Raw genomic sequence first — 24550 nt, 5'->3', positions numbered from 1 at the left:
AAGTGCACTTGGTGGGTGCTGGGGTGGCCCAGAGCGAGTGGTAGTGTAGTGCACTGCAGTAGCTACCCACTAAGGAACCTGAGAAGTGTGCCAAAGAACAGCAGGTCTTTTATGCCCGAGATCCTGTGGTGAGTGAGGAAACCCAGTCAGACAAGCTGTACAACTCATTCCAGTCTCAAATCTGTTCCTTCCACCTATGTGTACTGGAGGGGACAGAAAATCAGTCTTCTGCAGGAACTGAGGTGGGTGAAAGAGGATATCTAGTATGCAATAAATGCTGCTATATGTTCCTGATCATGTGTATCTTCTGTGTCTGTGGTAATTAATTTATTGCACAAGTGGGGCATCTTGTGTCTGGCAAAAAATATATATAAATCAGTATCTGGAAATGTGCAGCTGCTATTTCAAAAGGCAGTCCAGTTTGTAAGTTCTTACATTTAAAATTCTGAATTTTTAAAAATGGTTTTGACAACCCCACTTGTGGATGGAAATGAGCTTTAATCCATCAGTCTATTTTAGGAGAGAATTTTATTTTGAACCTTCTCCTCCTCCCCACCCACTTCTCATTCTAGGGTGAAAGAGGACCACAAGGATTACCTGGGCTGATGGGTGAGAGAGGAGAAAAGGTAACTATCTGTTCACAACAATGACAAACACATTTGGGAGAAGGTGTCCCCCCCCCTTCCTTCCCCTGTCATCCTGGAATGGTGCAAGGTCTTTTCGGGAATTGTAATTTTTTCAGGGTCTTTGACCATTACCCTAGCCTCTGAAAAGACTACTATATAATTCTCAAAAGAATCTCCACACCTTTACCAGGAATGTAGGGAGAAAAAGTGGAGACTTCTGCAGGGAGTCTTCTTTGACAGTCAAATCACTGCAACCACTGCTCCCTCACTGTCAGGAACAGAGTAAAGTAAAAACATTTCTCCTGCCTGGTATGGGTTTGAGCTGTAGTGAGGCCCCTCAAACTGGGGGCCCTTCCAAACCATGAAGGTGGTTCCTGAATCAAATTGATCCTGATTCGATGATGCCTAATACATAATTATAATAATTATTTTATTATTAATAATAATTAGGGCTAAACTCAAAGTGTCCCACCCTAGCTATTCACCAGGATCTTGGCAACTTGGGGAGATCTTTTTCCTGCTTAAATTTTAGGGAAAGCTACCACTTATGTGTGGGGCCTGAGGTAGGAACACTTTCCTCCTGGCAGTTGGCTTGACCACTGGCTCCATTTTGCTTCCCAGAATGCCCCAGGAGTTGATCATATATCATAACACAGAATCAGTTCCTGGTGCATTCTGGGAAGCAAAATGGAGCTGGTAGCTGTAAAGTGAGCTAACTGATGTGACAAACGCAAAGTGCTTCTGAACTCTGCTGCCACTGCCCACAGAAGTGGCATATTTTTGCAAGGTGAGAGCAGGATAAACATTGAGGCAGGTCTCACAATCAGACGAGCAGGGCGGCAACCGGATCGGCCGCCCATATGACTGTCAGCTCTGTGACAGAGCTGGCGGGGGCTGGGAGGATCGGGGGCCAAGCGTGCAGGGCATACTGGAGAGACCCCCAAGCCAGGAAGCTGCTTTTAAGCCTCCCGGTCGGAGGTCTCCACAGCTACTCCCAATCCAAAAAAACAGGTTTGCGGAGCGCTCACTCCACAAACCTGATTTAAGGGGCGGGTTATTTAAGTGAGTTACCCACTCAGGAACCACCGGGTTCGCAGCCGAGCCCGGTGGTTCACACGATGGGTCGAAGTCGGGCTAGCGGAGGCTAGCCCAATTCCGTCCCATCATGTGAATAGTCTCATTGTGGATTGAATGGGTCTCTCCATGAAAGTGCAGACTCTCCCTCCCATTTTTTTCCTCCCTGAATTCTGGTGAAGAAAATGTCAGGAGGGATGCAGACCGACTTAAAAGGATTCATCTCAGAAAAGAGGGTTTTACCTTAGCCTAGTCCCTGACTTAATAAATTCCCCATGTATTTGGAGATCCAAATATGCAGTCTTGCACCTGCAGTCTTCAAGTGTAACAGTCCAGCAGCAACCTGACAAGTGGCTTTGTCTAGACCTGGCCATGGCTGAGAAGCAAGGAGGAGGAGGGGACTCTTGTCAAGACAAGCCACCCAGACAGCCCCTGCTGTCATCCTGATGGACATTTAGCTAAATGAATGAATACAGTGTTTAATATCCATAACTGGGTATTGGACAATGAGCCCCTTTGGGACCGTAAATTAATGTTGATTGTGATTAGACCTGCCTTGTGTATTATTCATGTGCTTTTGTTTTCAGACAGTGCTAATTTTATGCTGACGAACATTGCCCATTCATTCTGTTATGATAATGCTTATTATTTTAGGGCGCACTCGGTGCACCTGGCATCCCAGGGAGAGACGGTGCCAAAGGAGAGACTGTAAGCTTTTCTCTTCCTTCCTTCCTTCCTTGTAATCCTCTTTTCTTTAGAACACAAGCCAGATGCTGCAAGTCAGGGTCTATAGAGTGTAGCATGTCCTGGGGGTTGCTGTAGCCATTTTGAATGCAGGCGAAACAATGACAGCCATTTAATAACCTCAGCAGTCTTGGCTTTGGGCCAAGGCAACAGGCAGCCTTCATATGGATAGACTCAACTGCTCTTGGCTGTTCAAAGGAGGGAGTGGGTATGGCCATTCATGGGGCCATGAATGTTGTTGTGGCTAGAGACCTCCCAATGGGGTGTTTCATTCCAGCAAAGGTGAGGTAGTTACAATGTGGATGACTGAAGTGAATGTGCTCGGGCTGGATCTGGAAGCAGAGTTGGCATCTTCTCCCTAGGAACACAGGAAACCGCCTTACACCAAGAGGCTATTCATACGATGGGAGAAAATCGGGCTAGCAGAGGCTAGCCCATTTTTCTCCCATCGTGAGGATCACCGGGCTCGATAGTTCTTCAGAGGGTCACCCGCTGCCCTTAAACCAGGTTTGTGGAGCAAACAATTAAATGTGTTGCCACAGTGCGGCTCTATGCTGCGGCAACTCGCGAGTAGCCCCAATGGCCTTTGGTTGGGGATTATGGGAGTTGAAGTCCAACCACATCTGGGGACCCAAGGTTGAGAACCCATGCTCTAGAGAATGCCTTTTTTCTTGTCCTAGTTGTCGGTAAGGCAAAGCTGATCTGCAGGACCTTGGAGAGCTTCTAAGGAGAAAGCTGATCTGACAGAGTCCCAACTCCATTGTAACCATTTTAAAGTCTTTTGGCTCTGACTACCTTCCTCAGGCTCCACTCCTTTGGTGCAGGGTGTTGATCCTTAAACGGGCAGCCCCTGGGTCTGGAGCCAAGCACTCCAATGTTTTAGCCACCTCTTGCCTGATTCATTCCCTGAATGAATGAGGGAGTACCAAAAGGCAAGAGGATCCTAATACATCTGGATCCAACCCTGGTTCCAACCCTCAAATGTATCTGGCTCAAAAGGGATCAGAGTTGTTGTAGCTCTTCATTGAGGCTATTCACACGATGGGAGAATATTGGGCTAGCGGAGGCTAGCCCAATTTCCTCCCATTGTGAGAACCACCAGGCTCGGCTGCGAGCCCTGTGGTTTTTAAGTGGGTCACCTGCTTAAGTAGCCCGGCACGTAAACTGGGTTTGCTGTGCAATTGCTCCCCAACCCGGTTTATCTGACTGTGAGTTGCCATGGCACAGCTCCGCGCTGCAGCAACTCATGAGCAGATCCCCAATGGGGAGGCTGAAAAGCTCCGTAATGGAGCCGGCAGTCTTGTGGGAGGCCGCTTTGGCCGCCTGGAGCAGACTACCTACTTGTGTGCTGGGAGAGCGGGCTAAGCCCGCTCTCTCTGATAACCCTCCCCAGGCAGCTCCCACTGATTGTGGGAACCGCCTCCTTGACTAATCCATCCTCATCTCTGGAGCCTGAGTCCTGAAGCATAGCAGCTGACCCCGGTGGTTCCTGAGCAGGTAACCTGCTCAAGTAACCCTCCCCTTAAACCTGGTTTGCGGATGTGAGCACTGCAAGATATTTCCCTCAGGGGATGGAGCCACTCTGGGAAGAGCAGAAGGTTTCAAGTTCCCTTCCTGGCTTCTCCAAGACAAGGCTGAGAGAGACTCCTGCCTGCAACCTTGGAGAAGCCGCTGCCAGTCTGTAGACATTACTGAGCTAGATGGACCGATGGTCTGACTTGGTATGTGGTATATGTGCCTATGTTTCTAATATTTGAGCTAATGTTCCTATTCGGAAAACATTTGGAGAGGAGAGCTGGTCTTGTGGTAGCAAGCATGATTTGTCCCCTTAGCTAACCAGGGTCTGCCCTGGTTGCATATGAATGGGAAACCTGATGTATAAGCACTGTAAAATATTCCCCTCAGGGGATGGAGCCACTCTGGGAAGAGCAGAATGTTCCCTGGCAGCTTCTCCAAAATAGGGCTGAGAGAGATTCCTGCCAGCAACCTTGGAGAAGCTGCTGCTAGTCTGTGCAGACAGTTCTGAGTTAGATAGACCAATGGTCTGACTCAGTTTATGGCAGCTTCCTATATTCCTGTGTTCCAGATGGTGTTGTATTTACAGGTTTTAAGGGGAAAGTAACCCAAAATTATAGAATTTGGTATATGATTGATTTTTACAAGAAATATTTATTTATTTGTTTATATTTATCAAATTTATACCCTGCCCAAACTTACGTCTCTGGGTGGCCAACAACAATTAAAACACATAGAAAAGTTAAAACAGTTCAACATATAACACATATAAAGTTAAAACAATAGAATAATTTAAAAGCCATAAAATTAAACAAACAGGTTTTTTTTTAAATTAAAAACCTTAGAAAGCTTGGGTTAAAAAAAGGGTTTTCAAATGTTTTTTTTAAAATAGCCAAGGATGGGGAGGATCGTAACTCAGCAGGGAGTGCATTCAAATATTGACTTTTGGATTAGATTTTTAGATTTCCATTAGGTTTTAAAATTGGGCTGGGCATGTTGAAACAGCTTGTCAAAATCCTCAAAAAGCGGTGTAGCCTCGGAATACTTGCTGAAGGGAATTTGTCTGAAAATTACACCATCTTTATTCTATAATCTTCCATCAGTGTTTGGGTTTGAGCTGAATATGTTGCCTCCTCTGACCTATACCTGAGGTCTGTGCTATTTGGTGATGGGGCATAGCTAAATGGGAAAGGACACTATTTACATGTGAAAGATCTTGCCTGGCATCTTCCATTAAAGGCTCTTATGTACCATGGCTAGGAAAAGTATCTGATCTCATGGAGAGCATGCAAGTTGAAATGAACAGAACTGAGTTAAGTGAACCACTAGTCTGTCTGAGTATTAGGCATCTCTGTGTGTCTCATAGATGGTCTGTGTGTCTCATAGATCATTTTAGCATCAAATGTCAAAAAATGCTAATTTTTATGACACACATTTTTGCCTTTTCTTTTGAGGGAGAGCCTGGACTTCCTGGAGCAGTTGGACTTCCCGGACAGCCAGGGCTGAAGGTGAGCAGATGTCTATCCATTTGAAAAGCAACACTGGAGTTCATGTTGCTTTCACCAATTATTTTAATTTAATTCAATTTAATTTACCAGTCTGTCTATCTGTTGTATTTTTATTCCCCCTTATATAAAATCTCAGAGTGGTTTACAATTTAAACTAAACAACAACTAAAACCTAAACATCATGTAAAAACAAATTAATTTCTTTTCCTCTCTTTATGTTTCTGTTCAGGGAGCAGAGGGTCAGCCAGGTCCCCCGGGACGTCAAGGTTATGTTGGAGCACCTGTAAGTCATGATGCTGCGTTTTTGCTTAACCTGCCCAATGATCCATAAGTAAGCCAAGGCCCTACCCTTATTCAATGTAATTTTCACCTCACTCACATGGTGCATGGATACCTAACCTGAAAAACTGGACTGTGAAAGAAACACCAGGCTAATGCCCATGTTGTGCATATACAAACAGATATCAAAACCACGAGGTACCATAGAGGATCTTCAAATCTGCATGGATGGCTGTGCAGATCCAAGAGCCAATCCTTTGTTTGTTTGTTTATTCAACATATTTATACACTGCCCAAAACTCTTTTCTTTGGGTGGTTTACCATAAAGCAGTACAAATCAAAACAAAATCAAAACATTAAAACAATTTAAAATTTAAAACAATTTAAAAATCTATGAGTCAAATTAAAATCCTGGGTATCAGATGTGTCTTACCCACCTTTTATAACTTTATCAGAGATGGGGAGGCTATTATTTCAGCAAGGAGTGCATGCCAAAGCCTTGGGGCAGCAATGGAGAAGACCTGTCCCTGAGTAGCCACTAGGGAAGTGCAAACAGGTTTGACATCGAATCAGTTCAGTTTGACAGTTTGGGATTGAACTGAACCACCCCAGTTTGGTCCAACCCCGAACAGAACCCCCCACCCACCCCCGGCCCATTGGGGGGGGGGTTCACAAGCATTTGTTTTATTTTTTTTAAATCTTTTTAAAAACCTATCCCCTCCGGGGGGCCGTTTCTTTGAGGCAGGGTGGGGGATCCATGGAGGTTCCCCCTCCCCCCCGTGGGCCTTCCATCCAAAACAGGGCCATTTGGCCTGGCATGACCTATGTTTCCTAGACAAAAAGAAAGTGGAAGAGGCTGCTGGAGGTGGGGAAAATGCTTTCATTAGTTACATGTTGTTGTAAGTCCTTTCCCCACCCCTGCTTACCCCTCAAAAATGTTTATTGGAAGACTGCAGAACTTCAGTCCTCCAGCTCTTGGACATACTCCCATCATTCCCAGCCACAGTAGCCAATAGTCAGGGATGATGCTTTGCAGTCCAACATCTGCATGAGGGCCACAATTGTGCATCATCTCTGCATGCAGACTTTATCCACTGTGCAAAGTTAGTGGAAGGAGACCATGTCCTAATCCACAAAATGAAATGGACACTCTCCTCTGACATACTTTGGTCTCCACGCACTGCAGTATCATTACCTTTCCTGCAATTTCTTATAATTAATCTTGGATCTATGGCAAGCATCCATGAAACATGGGTTGTATTGCATCTAGTTATTTTACAAATAGGATTTTGGGAGGACAGCTGGAGTAGGAACATCGGCTACAGATGCTATCTCATGATTAGGGATGGCATGACATTTCATTTGGTCTGAAACTGCAGCTCGGAACTTTGCAATTTTCCAGCATCCCAACACTTTCAGGACAAAGTTTTCCACTGCTTGAAAAGTGGGGACTGTTAAAGAGTCACAGTTAAGGAGTCTACCAGTGTTCATCTCAATTGACTTTCTGATCCTATACAACAGATACAAGACTGTTGAGCATATTCTTGACAGCCCTTTCTCCCCTATAAACCAGAAATCTGACTTGACAGTATTTGGTGCACAGTGCGAATTGAGAATCATTTCTAACCCCTGCAACATCTGCAATTTTGCCATTAATTCAAAAGCAAGAGATTGTTATTTATTTAGTCACAAAATAAAATATCCTTGGAGATTGGGTTCATGACATCAGTTTAGCTTTGCCAGGTCATAAAAGTTTTCCATTTATATAACATGGAGGTTAATCCACGCTAATGTGAACCAATTATCTATTGTATCAAGTGCTTTCAGGAACAGTTTAAATTGTTCCTAATGTCAGCTATCTCTATTCACTAAGCCATTAACAGCTCTAGATTGCTCTATTATGTGCCTGATCTCATTTGAGTTTCTTTGCATTGACACTGTGCTAACTTGATTGTGCATTGGTGCTTTTACATGAGATTCCAGATTCTTCGTTGGGTAACAGTTCACCTTGTTGAAAGTTTTTGCTCCCCATGAAAGAGGCACATGTTTCTCTGGAGAATGTCATTCTACTTTCTCCATGCCCGTCCCTCTAGCTACAAACACATGACAGTTTTCTTTAGGCGGATCTGGGACCAGGTCAGCAATGCCGATAGGTTAATGAATTCTCCGAAAACAATTAGCCATATGCAAGGACTTCTTGGGAATAATGTTACTTTACATTTTAGACAGAGCTCTGAATCACCATTTTCCTTCCATATGACTTCAGCATGTAATGAGTCACTCGCTCCTAGCGCATTGGTGATTCATCCAAGTTTTGCTCTGGTGTAGTGGAAGGGAGAATAAGAAACCATATCATGTCCTTTTTCATTTCCCTTTCAGGGCCTGCAGGGAGAGAGAGGAGAAAGGGGACCTCAAGGAATCAAGGTATTGAAAAAGGGTGTCAAATAACGTTTCAGCTTTGTGAGTAGAGCCATGGAATCTGCCCCTCTGAAATAAATGCAATACAGAACTGTGGAGTGGAGGAAACCCAGTGTTTGGCTTTCCTGGCTCAGAACAGTGGTTTTCGATCAGAAATCAATGTGCCCTTTCACTATTCAAATAGTCATATTTGCTGTCATAATTCCCATATTGGAAATTTCTTGCTTGATGGAGGTACATATGTTTTTTACACATTCATTGTTTAATCACAGTTGCACTGAATCCTGGGTTAAGCTGTCTTCAGGCTTCAGTATTCAAGGATATCTTTGCATTTCCCATAGGTGAAAAGTAGTCTTATAAGGTTTGTAGTTGCAAGTTGCATTATAAGTTGCAAAAATAATAATTTCTTCTGAGTCTTGTTGTGAGGATATAAAGCAGGGCTGCACAACTTTGGCCCTCCAGCTGTTGTTGGACTATAGCTCCCATCATCCCCCACTATAGTAGCCAATAGTCAGGAATGATGGGAGCTGCAGTCCAACATTTGCAGGAGGGCCAAAGTTGTGTAGCCCTGGCATAAAGCATTTCCTAAAGAAACATGCACTAGATCCCACATATGGGATGCTCCTTTTGCCAAGGCCTCAACAATTCTGGAACATAATTATGCCATTCAAAATGGAAATAAATATTGGTCCAAAAACACAGTAAAAGTCAGTTTAATCCTATCTAACAACCCGGGTTTGAAGACCTTCAGGATGCTCTCTGACAAGTTATATAGAGTGTGGATACAGGTGAACCTTGTTATCAACATAGGTTCCGTTCCCACCAATTTGTCCACTCTTTGACATCTGTGGCTTCTTTAAAAACTAACAACCACTAAAGAGCTTTGTATTTGTTCAGAATACCACTTAGGGGCTGCTGGGTCTCTCAGCTTTCCTGCTTGTTTGTCTTTGTAATGGTTATTATTGTTTAACTGATTTTAAGGTTTTTAAATGTGATTTTTATGGAGTATTACTGTATTTTAACTTTTGTAAATGGCCTTGGGATGTCTTATGAAATGTGGTATAAAAATTGAACAAATAAATAAATAATTTTTGTGGGTAATGAAACCACGGAGTCATGGAGTGAATGGGAATTGGTGAGTTAGGTTCCTTCAGAGCAAAAAAAAAAAAAAGTCAGAAAAAAACATGAAAAATGGAAATAATTGAAATAAAGTGTTGTACCATGCTCTGTGGGTCTCCTGCTGTCTTGCAATGCCCCCCCCCCCCAAATATTTGGCCAATTGTCAATTTGGCCAATTTTCCACAGAAAATTCAACAGAAGATCCACAAAATAGCTCTTTTAAACAAAATGGTGGCCGGAAATGACGCCGGATGTCATTTCTGGCCACCTAGGAACCATGGATCCATTGGTTTTAACCCTTTTGTATCCATGGATATTGAGGCCGGGTGCCTGTTCTCCTCCTGCAGATACATGGAATCGTGAATAGTGCTGCTGTGATTAATGAGGTCCACCTTTATATAAGTGTAGCCAAGGACAACTTTGTATAGGACTTTGCCACACAGCTTGTTCATGCCTTTAGCACTGTGCTAAATATTCAAATAAAATTGCCCTCACTATGGTCCTGTTTTACCATGCAGATTGGTATGGAATACCAACACTTATTCTTCACTTAATTGTGTTTCTGTCTGAGCAAAGATGTTCAAGAGACCACAACTCTTCTATCTTACTGAACTCTTCTAGCATGGCCTCATATCTTCAATGGTAAATTGTCTATTTCTCTTTTGTTTTGTTCAGGGAGAACCAGGTCTTGATGGTTTTCCTGGAAAGCCTGGTGTGGATGGGAAACAGGTATGTAGGCAATTCCTAGTGTTCTGTCTTGTACAAGCCTTGTCAGGTCTGCATGTATCTCTACCTTCTTTTCTTTTTAGTTTGTCTCATGTATTTGTATCTACACCTTCTTTACTTTTTCAATTTTTCTTCAATTGCATCTGGAGGCAGCCCCCCAATTCTCAGAATGTGCTCGGACACATTGATTTCTTCCTTTTCATATGTTGCACTGATCCTCATCCAGCTCTGATCACATTCAGTTGTTGGCTAGTTTTCCTTTCCATCCAGTTTGATCAATGGTCTTCTTTTCCAACCCAAGATTTCAAAAGCTTTTTGTTTCTTTTGCTCTGTAATTTTATCTATCAGCATTCTACGAATACGATGAATATTTATATACTGCTTTTCAACAAAAGTGTCCAAGCGGTTTACATAGATATAAATAAATAAAATGCCCCCCTGTGCTCTACTTTGAGCCGGCTCATACATCCCTAGTTCTGCTAAGTCAGGACCTTGCATTCCAGACTAGTATTGTGCTTGCACAAGTGGATGAAAAAGCTCCAGGACTGAGCAACTTTGAACATTTGTGCAGGTACCACCTTGCATGGGTGCATCTTTGTTCATTGCCTGCTAGTTAGGGGTGGGCATGGAACTGGGAGACTTGGTTCAGTTCAAATTGAACCAGACACAAACCGAACCGGCCCATTGAGCAGGGCTTCAGTTCAGTTCAAGGCCGAACTGGTGCAGCCCCAGCTTGAGGGGGGGAGGTTCCACAATAACAACATTATTTTTTAAAAAGAAAACTTACTGCTGGGTCCGGGATAGAAAAAGTTTTTTTTTTTTAAAGAAAACATACCCCTGGGGCGGGGATGCTGCCACAGGCCATGAGAGGCTCTCCCTTCTGGCCTCCCCCCAGTCTTTTAAGGAATATTTTGGCCCATTTTCAAGCCTTTTTGGCCCTCTCCCTGCTCACAGCGGCCATTTTGAAGACCCGGGCATGAAAATGGTAGTGTGCACATGTGATAGCCTTCAAAATGGCTATGGTGAGCAGGGAGATGGCCGAAAAGACCCGACAACAGGCTGATAAAAATACCAAGGGAAGGCCAACAGGGGGAGCGGGAACTGTTGGATACCGCCTGTGGCTGTGGCAGCACTGCCCCCCCTCTGCCCACGCCGTAGGCTGATGGACCCAGAGGTAAGTTTTCTTTTTTAAAAAAAATTACATTGTAGAATCCCTGAGCTGGTCTGGGGGGTTCAGCTCGAGGCTGAACCAAACCGAACTGGGCCGAGTTTGGCTCAAGGACGAGCCATCTAACCAGCCTGGTTCAATGGTGAACCAGCTTGATCTTGAGCTGGTTCACACATTCCTAATGCTAGTCTGAATGTCAGCTTCTGTATTTAAAATTTTCTTGATCTTGATCTTGAAATTTTCTGTATCTGCCATTGTAGAAAAGCAAAAGCAATTTATTTGCTTTCCATTTGCTTATGTGTCAAATGTGCACCTTGTTATTGCAGAAATATGTTACAGTGCAGTGAATAGGGAGTGCTCTTGATATATCATTTTACACATGTTGAGTCTTTGTCCAATACCATTTTTTTTCTATAGCTTTCTCAATTTTGTACAAATTACATGTTCTTCTTCTGTTCTCATACTCTAGGCCTTTCTTCTGTGATACAGTAAAGAGTAAAAAAGACCCTCTGGCTATCCAATTTTCTTGATTTTTAAAAATTATCACTTGTAGTGCCCCTCTAAATGCTATTTGACAGATGCTGATTGATTTGATTTTAGGGCATCCAAGGAAGTCCAGGCCAACCTGGCCTCATAGGACCCAAAGGAGAAAAGGTAAATACTGTTTGTGTGCAGGGCGGCATTAGCTGTGTGAACTTTTTACTGGACTTGTCCTTTATTATAAATCTCACCTGTTTTCAATGCAGTGATGCAGGAAAGAACCAGCATCCAGATTTCACAGAGGAATTTCCTCTTTTTATATTCCTTATGTAGCCATGACCATACCCTGAATCTACTCACATGGTTTATTTTGTCCTGAGGTTATAGGAAGAGAGCTGGTCTTGTGGTAGAAAGCATGAATTGCCCTTTTTTGCTAAGCAGGGTCCAACCTGGTTGCATTTGAATGAGAGACAACATGTGAGAGCACTGTCAGATATTCCCCTCAAGGGATGGGGCCACTCTGGGTAGAGCACCTGCATGTTTGCTTGCAGAACATTCCACGTTCCCTCCCTGGCATGTCCAAGATAGGGCTGAGAGAGACTCCTGCCTGCACCCTTGGAGAAGCCACTGCCAGTCTGTGTAGACAATACTGAGCTAAATGGACCAATGGTCTGGCTCGGTATATGACACCTTCCTATGTTCCTATGTTAGTGACTGGGTCATGTGAAGAGCCTTCTGTTCTCTTGAGTCATGTGATATTCTGATAGGCCAGCAACCAGCGTGACTGGTTGCAACCAACATGGCCAGTCCAGTGAAGAACTATGTAGGTTTGCCCTACTAGGCAGAAATGCCCTCAGACTGAATGATGGAGTTGTATATAAGGGCAAGAAAATGCTGCTTAAATTAACACATGGTCTTTCAGCTGCTTTTTTTCTCAATTTGTTTTCCTTGTAGGGTGACATAGGACCTCCAGGAAAACCCGGCTCAGCGGTAAGGACAATTATTATATGGGACATCCTTTGTGTGAATAAAAATGGAGGTTCCTTGAATTTAAGTGGATGTTTAGGATTTCGAAACATTTGCAAAGAGATGATATACTCTGTGCAGAGATGCTAAATTATGGAAAGTGAATGCTGGAAGACTGATAGAACTTCAAAAATAAGCTCTCAGAAAGACATAAAAAGTAAGATATGTTTGGAAGGTGTGCTTATAGTGAGGAGCCCTGTCTTACATAGGGGTTAGTGGAACCACCCATTACTATTCTATGGAGAAAATAGATTATGGAGGCTGGGATGGCTTCCATATTTCACTCCACAGGAAGGGAGTAGGGATGTGCAAACAGGTTTTTTTTTTTTAAATCTTTTTTTACACTCACCCCCTCTGGGGGATTTGTCCGAGGCGGTGGCAGCAGGCGGGGCTTCCGTGGAGGTTCCCCCTTCCCCCGGCAGCCTCCCTTGTTTAAGAAATCGGCATTTAAGAAATAAGCATGACCCAGACCATGCAGAAGCCTATTGCGCAGGCACAGCAGCCTACAAAATGGTCACCACGCTGAGGGGGAAAGGCTGAAGAGAGGCCTTATTTATTTATTAAATAAGAGAGGCCGGCGGGGGGAGGGGGAAGCTCTGTGGACCCCCCACCACCTCAGACAACTCCCCCAGAGGGGGTAAGTGTAAAAAATAATAATTTAAAAAAACTCTCACAAACCACCACCCCCAGACTGGACCAGACCAGATCAGGGGGGTGTTTGAGGGGGTGCCGGACCGAACTGGCCTGGTCCAGTTTGGACTCGAACTGAACCAGACCAGCCGGTTCTGTGCACACCCCTAGAAGGGAGCAGTGATTTACTGACCCTTTGTGGTATCAGAGAACTTTCAGGCAGCAATGTCCCAAGAGCCATTGCTGCCTGAGGTGGTGGCCTATATGCTATCCTACCAGCATTTTCCTCTTCATCCCAGCCTTTCCTTTGCCCTCTGAGCACATCCTTTCACAGATAGGACTCAGACTTTCTTCCTGACACATATTAAAAAGAGGGAGTTTAAAAGGAATATGAAGGAGAGGAGTGATGGTCCACCTGAAAATTGGCCCCGAGGTGGCTGCCTCAATTTGCTTCACTCTGAGGCCAACTCTATGGCTGTGGATGCATACACATTCATTAAATATATTTATTATTTATTGATCATATTGCTACACCGCCTGATATGTTCATCTCTAGGTGGAATACACAATTCGACAACAAATACAAAACAGTTAAAACAATTTCACAGAATAAAATGTTTAAATACTATCATGAGATCAAAACAAATAAAACAGTTTAAAAGTAATTTCAGTTAAAAGCCCAAGAAAACATGCATTTTAGGTGGGTCTTCCTAAAAGCAAACAGAGAGGAAGATGCTCTTATTTTAACAGGGACCGTATTCCAAAGGCCCAGGGCAGCTACAGAGAAGGCCTGGTCCTGAGGTGCCACCAAACCAGTTGGTGGCAACAATAACCAGACCTTTCCAGATGATCTTAATAGGCCACAGGGTTCATGACAAAGAAGGCACTCTCTTAAGTACCCTGGACCCAAGCCATTGGGGGCTGTATAGGCAATAAACAGCACTTTGTATTTCGCTTGGAAACATAGCAGCAGCCAGTGCAGTTCTTTTAAAATCAGTGTTATATGGTCCCTTCAGGTTGTGTCCCAGAGACCAGTCTGTCTGCCACATTCTGTACCAATTGTAGTTTCCAAACTATGAACAAAGACAGCCCCATGTAGAGTGCATTACAGTAGTCAAGCCTAGAGGTTACCAGCATATGCACTATTGTTTGAAGGTAATTTACCTCTAGAAATGGGTGTAGCTGACATAATAGCCAAAGCTGATAAAAAGTGCTCCTGGCTGCTGCCTCAGCCTGAGAAATCAGAGAGAGTTTGGGATCAAGGAGCACTCCCAAACTATGTACCTGATCTTTCAAGGGAAGTGTAACCCTATCCAGAACAGTAATATCTAAACCATCTCTTGGGTCCTGACCACCCCCTTACCACCAGTCAGTACCTCCTTCATATTTCGATCAACCTCAGTTTGTTTTCCCTCATCCAGCCCATTACTGCCTCCAGGCAGGCAATTAGGGAAGTTATGCCATTTCCTGATGAGCACAATATGCAGAAACAGTTCTGGGAGTCATCAGCATATTGATAACACCCTGCACCAAGCCTCCTGATGATCTCTCCCGGCGATTTCATGTAGATGTTAAAGAGCATTGGAGACAGTATGGAGCCTTGTGGAACTCCATACTTTAGTCCTTGCTTTGCAGAGCAGGAGTCTCCAAGTGACACCATCTGGAATCTAGCAGCGAGGTAAGAACAGAACCATGGTAAAATATTGCCATCCGACACCACCTGCCTCAGGTAACCCAGAAGGATACCGTGGTTGATGGTATCAAAAGCTGCCAAGAGAACCAAAAGGATCAGCATAGTCACATTCCCTCTGTCAATAGCCAATTGGAGATCATCCATCAGACTGACCAACCGCATAGCCTGCTCGAAAGCTGATTTGAAATTGGTCTATATAATCTGTATCATCCAAAACTGCCTAGAATGGAGAGGCCACCACCCACTCAATCACCTTGCCCAGCCATGGAAGATTGGAAACAGGTCTGCAATTAGCTAACTCCAAAGGATCCAATGCAGGTTTCTTCAAATAAGTTTTAATAATAGTTTTCTTAAGACAAGGAGACACCATGCCCTATGTATATAAAAATATATGCCCTATGGCCACTCTGTACATTCTGTGACAATGAGGCTATTCATATGATGGGACGGAATCAGGCTAGTGGAGGCTAGCCTAATTTTGTCCCATTGTGTGAACCACCAGGCTCGACTGCGAGCCTGGTGGTTCCTAAGCGGGTAACCTGCCTAAATACCCCTGCCCTTAAACCAGGCTCGTGGAGTGAGTGCTCCACAAATCTGGTTGTAAAAATCATGAATAGCTGCAGCATGGCTCCACGCCGTGCTGCAACTACTCACAAGGAGACCTCCAGAGGGGAGGCGAAAAGCCGCCTCCCGGCTCCGGGGGTCTCGCCAGCATGCCCTGCGCGCTCACACAGGGCATGCTGGAGCTTCCGGGGGCCAATCAGTCCCCACTCCCCCCAGCCCCCGCCAGCTCCGTCACAGAGCCGGCAATCGTGTGGACAGGTGATCCGGCCCCCCAGGGCTCCCGCCCTGTTTGTGTGTGGGGAGAGCGGGCTTAACCTGCTCTCCCCGCTTAGCTCCCCAAACCAGGTTTCACTGATCATGAGACCCGGCTCTATGGCTTGCTGTCTGTCTGATAAAAGAAAATACAGATCTCTTTTCCCCCCCTCCCTATATTATGTGTTTATCTTCTTTGTTCCAGGTACCAGTTGAAGGTTTGAAAGGAGAACAGGTAAGTGCTTTCTAAACACACTTGCACCAGCAATTATACACACACACACATACACACACACACACACACACACACACACACACAATTTTTCAGGAAGGCCCATTCTGACTCTTAGCAATCAAAGTCAGTGATAAAGTCAACAAAAGCTTCAGAAACGACAGCCCAAGTGGTCAGAAACCTTTCCACAATGAATAAACTTCCCTTTAAATCAAAGGAGATGCTGGCAAGTTGTTTATCTTCTCCGTAATAGCTTTTATTCAAGGGTTACGGTCATCCAACCCACTCACCTCTGGCTAGTTCATGAGAGCTCCAAAATGAAATTGCTTTGTCTGTTTTCATTACCCAAGGAGAGTGGGAAGAAGATACCCGTCTGAGCGGTAGCTGTAGAAGCTTTTTCTTATCTATAGTTTGTTTTCACTTGCTCTGGATTCAGAGTTGCTTTCCCCCCCTTTAAATCTGAAACCGTTTTACAGATTCTCATTAAAGCAATGGAAGCATGCTGGGAAATACTTACTTAAAATATGTATACCTCACCCCTCCAGTACACTGCAGCTTGGGCAGCTCACACAATCAGTAATCACAGATGCAATGTATAAACCATATACAACTAATAGAATGCAGTGCCAATATTAAAACAGCTATCTAATGAGATGGGCCTTTATGAGATGCTGAGGGAAGAAACATGGTGGAGGGTGTATCAAAGCCAAAGTGCCACAACCGAAAAGTCCTAAAATTCTATGCAAATTTAACTGGTCACTTAGTAGTAAGACCCATTGAATACAGAGGGATTTGTGGGGGACTGGGGATGGGGCTGTAGCTCCATGACAGAACAGCTTTGCATGTGGGAAGTCTACCCGGTTCGGCCCCTGGTGCAAAAGAACAAAAGGAATGGAGATCTACAGCAAATAGTGTATGCTCCCATTCTTGGATTGATTTTACAAATGTTCCTAGTTCAAAATAGTATCCAGGAGGAGTGGAACACAGGGCAAAGTGAATCAGGGGAAGAATAAAGGAAGAGAATGCGAAAAACGCTCTTATTCCTAGAGTCAGTTTGTTTAAGCTATAATGCTCTTGGCTATTGCTGCTGTTACTTTTTAGTGCACAAAGTTCCGTACAGGCCTTAGCTGATATGCAAGACTATATTTGTGTGTGTTACTATCAGTGTATTAAATATACATTTCCATAATTTAGCATTCAAAATAATACAGTGTACAAGAAAACAACAGTTAATAATAATAATAATAATAATAATAATAATAATAATAATAGGCCTTGAAGAATACATAAAGGACAGTGAAGAAGAGGCACTTCAAATGGTTAATAATGAGAAACTATTGAACACCAATGAAACAAAGCAGGCCTACAAGAAATAACAAATCAAGAACCGAGCAGAAAAATAAGCCACTACATGGTCAATATTTGCACAATATAACTGGAAAATCAAACATCACCAAGACCTGGCAGTGGCTTAAGAATGGCAACTTGAAGAAAGAAACAGAAGATTTAATATTGGCTGCACAAGAACAGGCACTAAGAACAAACGCAATAAGAGCAAAAGTCAAAAAATCAACAACAAACAGCAAGTGCCGCCTTTGTAAAGAAGCAGATGAAACCGTGGACCACCTAATCAGCTGTTGTCAAAAGATCGCACAGACTGACTACAAACAAAGGCATGACAAGGTAGCAGGGATGACACACTGGAACATCTGCAAAAAATACAAGCTACCTGTAGCCAAAGATTGGTGGGACGATAAAATTGAAAAAGTTGAAGAAAATGATGATGCAAAAATATTATGGGACTTCCGACTACAAACAGACAAACATCTGCCACGCAATACACCAGATATAACTGTAGCTGAGAAGAAAGAAAAACAAGTCAAAATAATCGACATAGCAATATGTCGATAGCAGTTACTATCGGGGATAGCAGTTACAAGAAAAATAAATAGGAAAAAAATCACAAAATACAAAGATCTACAAATTGAAATTGAAAGGCTGTGGCAGAAGAAGACCAAAATAATCCCAGTGGTAATTGGCGCCCTGGGTGCAGTTCCAAAAGACCCTCAAGAGCACCTCAACACCATAGGGGCCACAGAAATCACCATCAGCCAATTATAAAAAGCAACTTTACTGGTAACAGCCTATATTCTGTGACAATATCTATAATAATAACAACAATGATATTGATAATAAAATTCAGCCATCCCAGGTCCTTGGGAGGACTCGATGTCTGGATAAAACAAACCAGTCAATAACACCTGTCTGACTGGGTAAACAAGAAATAATAATAAAATAATGATAAATTATACCTCCTGTATTTACTAGGGGTGTGCAATTCGGGATTTCGGGTGATTCGGCTCGGACCCGAACCGAATCACCCCTGTTCTGTTTTGTGCCCGAATCTGGGTCACCCGAATCACCCTTGATTCAGTTCGGATTCGGATTTAACCCGAATCCGAATCCAAATCGATTCGGGGGGGTAAAAAGGGGCCCAGGGGCAAAATTTTGGGGTGGGTGGTAGTGCCCAATGGGTAGAGTCTACCACCCCAATTTCAGGGGGATTGGGCAAAATCCTGATTTTTGGTGAATTTTTAAAGTTTTAGTGACTTTGGGGCAGTTCGGGGGCATAGCATGGGATGTGGGCAAGAGGAGTGGGGTGGGGTGGTAGTGCCTAATGGGTGCAGGCTACCACCCCAATTTCAGGGGGATTGGGCAAAGGGCTGATTTTTGGTAAATTTTTGAAAATTTCATGTCTTTGGGGCAGATTGGGGCATATTGGGGCAGAAAGTGGGGCCTGGGGCAGAATAGTGGGGTGGGGTGGTAGTTCCTAATGAGTGGAGGCTACCACCCCAATTTCCGTGGGTTTGGACAAAGGGGTGATTTTTTGAGAATTTTTGAAGTTTTAGTGACTTTGGGGCAGTTTGGGGGCAGAAAGTGGATCTGTCCCAAAATAGTGGGGTGGGGTGGTAGTGCCTAATGGGTGGAGGCTACCACCCCAATTTCAGGGGGATTGGGCAGAGGGCTGATTTTTTGAGAATTTTTGAAGTTTGGGTGTCTTTCGGGCAGATTGGGGGCAGAAAGTGGATCTGCCCCAAAGGAGTGGGGTGGGCTGGTAGATAGTGCCTAATGGGTGGAGGCTACCACCCATCCCCAATTTAAGAGTGATTGGGCAGAGGGGTGAATTATGGTGAATTTATTTGTATGAGGTTTGTCTTCATAAGGTGAAGTGTGCTAAACTGATTACTTCCTCATATTATTCATAGTAAAGGAAAGTGTGAAAAAGTGAAAGTGGGGTCATGAGAGTTGTTTAATTGAAAAATATCTCATTTGCTATGATAGAATGAGAATTCACACCTCAGAAAAGGTTAGGGTTAGGGTTAGGGTTAGGGTTAGGGTTAGCCTCCACCCATTAGGCACTATCTACCAGCCCACCCCACTCCTTTGGGGCAGATCCACTTTCTGTCCCCAATCTGCCCCAAAGACACCCAAACTTCAAAAATTCTCAAAAAATCAGCCCTCTGCCCAATCCCCCTGAAATTGGGGTGGTAGCCTCCACCCATTAGGCACTACCACCCCACCCACTATTTTGGGGCAGATCCACTTTCTGCCCCCAAACTGCCCCAAAGTCACTAAAACTTCAAAAATTCTCAAAAAATCAGCCCTTTGTCCAAACCCCAGGAAATTGGGGTGGTAGCCTCCACCCATTAGCCTCTACCACCCCACCCCACTATTCTGCCCCATGCCCCACTTTCTGCCCCAATATGCCCCAATCTGCCCCAAAGACATGAAAACTTCAGAAATTTACCAAAAATCAGCCCTTTGCCCAATCCCCCTGAAATTGGGGTGGTAGCCTGCACCCATTAGGCACTACCACCCCACCCCACTACTTTTGCCCAGATCCCATGCTATGCCCCCGAACTGCCCCAAAGTCACTAAAACTTTAAAAAATCGCCAAAAATCAACCGTGAATCGAATCACCCGAATTTTTTGTGCCCAAAATTCGGGTGATTCGGCTCGTGCCCGAAAAATATCGGGGGACATCGGGGGTGATTCGATTCAGCCCCGAATCACCCAAAATTGTTCGTTTCGGGCACAGATCGTTCTGTGCCCGAAATGTTTTGCACATCCCTAGTATTTACCTGGATACAAGATGACTCTGAATGTAGATGACCCCCATAAAAACAGAGGTTAAATACAGGATAAATCTGTATTTATCCCAAAGGAAGAAGACTCTGAATTTAAGACGACACCCCAATTTCTAACTCCAAAGAACTTGAAAAAAACCTAGTCTTAGATTCAGGTAATTATGGTAATAATGGTGGCCGACATGACAGGCAGCCCTCAATCAACATTAGGGACCTGCCGAGACTGCTGTGCATCTTGAAAGACCCCCCTGATGATTGAGCATCAAGTCTGCTGAGAAATGGCTTAAATTTGCCTCTAGGCAACTGCACAGAGCTCCTTCCATTGTTTCCAATTGCCTCCTACTGTTTCCAGTGGAAGGAACACAGTGTGCCTGGAAGGTGGTTTTACATTATTCTGCAGTAGCTCCATTGTGCTACTCCACTGAGGCTCCCTTTCAGATTGTGTAACAGCCCCAGCACTTCCCTAGCATCAACAGAGGGCTGCCTTTTTTGTGCCTACATCCAATACCCAAATAAATACATAAATAAATAGCCCCAATATTGATTTTTGGTCATTTGGCTTAGATCAAGTGTTGTATACAAGGCTGTATATTACCCATAGCCCAGATAGAAAGACCACACTCAGCCTGGGTCAATCTCCAGAGGGAGAGCATCAAAGCCTATGGAGCAGTCTCCCAGAACATCTGTACAGATGTGTGTATTGTATGGAGTTTGAATGCAGGCATGAAATTAGGATTATATGACAAGGGATGGTAGAGAAAAGTCTGTGTGACAGAGGTAACCTAAAGGTGTGAATCAAAGTCATCTTGTAGATAGATAGTTGCTATAGATTTTATGAGAAGGATAAAATCTATAGCAGAGAGGAGAGCTGGTCTTGTGTTAGCAAGCATGACTTGTCCCCTTAGCTAAGCAAGGTCTGCCTTGGTTGCATATGAATGGGAGACTAGATGTTTGAGCACTGTAAGATATTCCCCTTAAGGGATGGAGCTGCTCTGGGAAGAGCAGAAGGTTCCAAATTCCCTCCCTGGCATCTCCAAGATAGGGCTGAGAGAGATTCCTGCCTGCAACCTTGGAGAAGCCACTGCCAGTCTGTGAAGACAATACTGAGCAGGATAGACTAATTGTCTGACTCAGTATATGGCAGCTTCCTATGTTTCTGTGTTCCTATGATAAAACTGAGGCAGCTGTTTGCAGTCCACCAATGATCTCGCTCTTACCAATATGATACCCTTCTGGAGGGACTAATTTGAAGGGCAACAGAAAACATTCTCTGTAGCATCCCCAACGGTGCTTTAGAGAGATCCATTCAGCTGCCTCTTGTTATTTTCTGAAAATGAGCAAAAACTTATTTTTCTATTGGTTTGCTTTTGAAAAGTAACTTATTCCCCACCTCCCTGTCCTTATCTGAATCTCACTGTTGTGCTATTTCTTGTTTCCTTTCCTTGTGTTCCTATTCTGCTTTTTGTTGGTGTTTTGGTTTCTTTGGAGTGGGTTACTTTGTGGCTGTTCTGTTGCCCTTTTAGTTTGTGAACCTTTTTTGAGATGCATATGAAAAGGCAGGGGGAAAAAATCAATGTATATATTTTAACATTTGAAATACTTTTGTTTGTATACAGGGAGCTCCTGGCCCAAGAGGATCCGTAGGCCCTCCCGGAGCTCCAGGTAGCCCAGTAAGTAATTTGCTTCCTTGACACTTTCTGTACCAGAACATAATACAGTAGGGTCTGGCAGGGGAAGGAGGCACAGATGAGGCAAAGTCCATTTTGGGAGGGATAGCTACAGGCTCTGAGCAGATAGGGTTGGAAAGAACTCCACATGCCTAAGATAGCTCAGCTTGAGAGCGAGGAAGGCTGACTAATACAGGGACCAATGGCCCATTCAAATAACTGCACGATTCACCAGTGCCTCAGATGTCTTTCATTCTGAGGATAGCTTCTTGTCAGGGCACGTGTTTTGCATTCAAAAGGCCTTATGCTCACTTCCTGGCATCTCCAGTTCAAGGATCTCAGTTAGCAAAGCTGGGAAACATCTCTGCATGTGGCCTGGGAGAGTCACTGCCAGTCAGAGCAGACTTTACTGAGCCAGGTGAAACCAATAGTTTGGCTTTATAAGGGAAGAACACCTGTATGCAGCAAATATCTTACCTCATGCTAAATATAATATTGCTGGCTCAGTGAACCGTAATCCAATTTCCCTTCATTCTTCTGCCTGGCTTGCTACACCTGTAACAGCCCAATTGCAACTTCAGTTGCAATCAGCATCTTTTTCTGCAATAAAAGTCCATGGAAGGATTGCTGGTCTTGTGGTAGCAAGCCTGAATTGTCCCCTTTGCTAAGCAGGGTCCATCCTGGTTGTCTTTGAATGGGAAAGTACATGTGTGAGCATTGTAAGATATTCCTGTCAGGGGATGGGGCCGCTCTGGGAAGAGCATTTGCCTGTTTGAATGCAGAACGTTCCCTCCCTGGCATCGCTAAGATAGGGCTAAGAGAGACTCCTGCCTGCAACCTTGGAGAACCCACTGCCAGTCAATGGCTGCCTTCAGTCATTCCTTGTAACTGTGTCTTCAACGGACCCACAGTTTCCCTTGTTTTCCTGGTGCGCACCCGAAGATTACAACCTGCGTCTGGGAGACTGCAAAAGGGGAGCAACGGCCCTCTGACCTTCCTCTGACCAAGGAAGGGAAGCTGTGCAAGCCAGTTGAATTAAAGCAGTAAGAGGAGCTTCCTCCCTTAAGAGTAAACCTTTTGCCCAATCCAGATTACACACTAGGGGTGTGCACAAAACCATCTGGCCCGGTTCAGTTTGAGTCCAGACTGGACCCGGACTGGGTTAGTTCAGTTTTGCCCACCATCAACCCCCCCCCAGTTCAGTTCAGGGGTTTTTTGTGTGTGTGGGGGGGTGCGTTTTGAGAGCCTTTTTATTTTAAATATGTATTTAGTACTTTCCCCCTCTGGGCGGCTACTCTAAGGTTCCCACTTCCCCTGCCGGCCTCCGTTTTTGCAAAAACCACACGGTTCAGGCATTCTTCAGCCCTTTCCGGGCTTCCTCCACTCCATGGCCACCATTTTGGTTGCTGTCACGCATGCATGATGGGTCTCTGTGTGGCTTGGGTCATGGCCCAGCAACGCAGCCTCTAAAATGGCCACCATGGTGGAGGAAAGACCCGGAATGGGCCAAAGAACCCCTGAACTGGGTGGTTTTTACCAAAACGAAAGGAAAACGGGTGGAGGGGGAACCTTATCAGACCCACACATAGCTTCAGAGAAGCACCTTGGAGGCTAAACAAATTTTTTTTAATGTAAAAAGGCTTGCAAACTCCCCCAAACGGCTGGGGAGGGGTCGGTCTGGGGTCAAGCTGAACCAGGGGTGGTTCCGCTCAGCTCTGAACATTCAAACTGAACCGGTTCAACATTAATCCAGTTCAACATCGACCAAGTTTGCACATCCCTACGACACGCTGCAGCCTGCAGACCCTTGGTTGGGTAAGTGAACCTTACTTGCAACCGAGGGTTCAATTGGAGGCTGGGGGTGGGTATTGGAACCACGGTTGGGTCCCAGAATGGCAGTTCTGATCATTTGGATGTCACAGGGGGCCAACCTTATATGACTTAGCTTCAGGTTTTCCGTGACATCTGAAGGCAGCCAGTGTAGACAATACTGAGCTAGATGGACCAGTGAACTGACATTGTATAAGTTAGCTTCCTATATTCCTAAAGAGATGGATGCTCAGCCTCAAGCCTCCTTAGCCCTGCATTTTGTGACTCAGTGGTGAAGGAAGAGCCCTTTGCACATGCACAGAGGCATGTCCTCTGTTTCAGAGCACACAGAGCTTCAATAGAAGACACAGTCCAGGAGATACAATACAATTCTTCTGATTCAGATCCCCGATCTCCAACATGACAACATTAGAAAAGCACCATTTTGCCTTGAACTAATTGAATGTGTTAATGCATTTTTATTTATTAACTCTTGACTGTTTTCTTGTTTACAGGGTCCCCCAGGACCAGAGGGCAAGCCAGGACCTGCTGGCTTACAAGGTCAAAGGGTGGGCAACACTTTTACTTCTGAATATCTCAGATTTGTTCACAGAGCAGTTACCTGGTTTGCTTGGAAGTGTGTATTGACACTTTCAGTATTTCACAGCCTGCTCTCTTCATTCCTCGAAAAAGGAAAAGGTCTATATTTTACTTGTTTTTGCTGGGTTAAAAGTGGCAGCCAAAGGGTGTAAGGCAAAAGACAATGTAGTTACACTGCGAGCCCTAAGGTTATTTTCCCTATAACAATCGGCTGGTTTTCTCTCCTGCCCTTTCTCCAAAGAGCTCAGAATGATGCTTTCTTCTCACAGAGG

The 24550-nt window shown here is 44.4% G+C and overlaps 1 protein-coding gene across 4 annotated transcripts in view; it reads left to right on the top strand.

Moving 5' to 3' along the window:
* Positions 1-24550, top strand: part of COL22A1 (collagen type XXII alpha 1 chain) — a 261520-nt gene that overhangs the window by 141087 nt on the left and 95883 nt on the right. For all 4 annotated transcript variants that reach the window (XM_053313307.1, XM_053313306.1, XM_053313309.1 and 1 more), the window contains 11 exons: positions 573-626; positions 2355-2408; positions 5414-5467; positions 5697-5750; positions 8126-8170; positions 9959-10012; positions 11778-11831; positions 12612-12647; positions 16028-16057; positions 21819-21872; positions 24194-24247. In XM_053313307.1, the coding sequence (XP_053169282.1) occupies positions 573-626; positions 2355-2408; positions 5414-5467; positions 5697-5750; positions 8126-8170; positions 9959-10012; positions 11778-11831; positions 12612-12647; positions 16028-16057; positions 21819-21872; positions 24194-24247 (543 nt within the window). The remainder of the gene's footprint in view (positions 1-572; positions 627-2354; positions 2409-5413; positions 5468-5696; positions 5751-8125; positions 8171-9958; positions 10013-11777; positions 11832-12611; positions 12648-16027; positions 16058-21818; positions 21873-24193; positions 24248-24550) is intronic.

This window comes from Hemicordylus capensis, chromosome 4 (genome assembly GCF_027244095.1).
Source record: "Hemicordylus capensis ecotype Gifberg chromosome 4, rHemCap1.1.pri, whole genome shotgun sequence".
Taxonomy (NCBI): domain Eukaryota; kingdom Metazoa; phylum Chordata; class Lepidosauria; order Squamata; family Cordylidae; genus Hemicordylus; species Hemicordylus capensis.
Note: the sequence above shows the minus strand (reverse complement) of the source record. Positions and strands in the feature narration are given on the sequence as shown.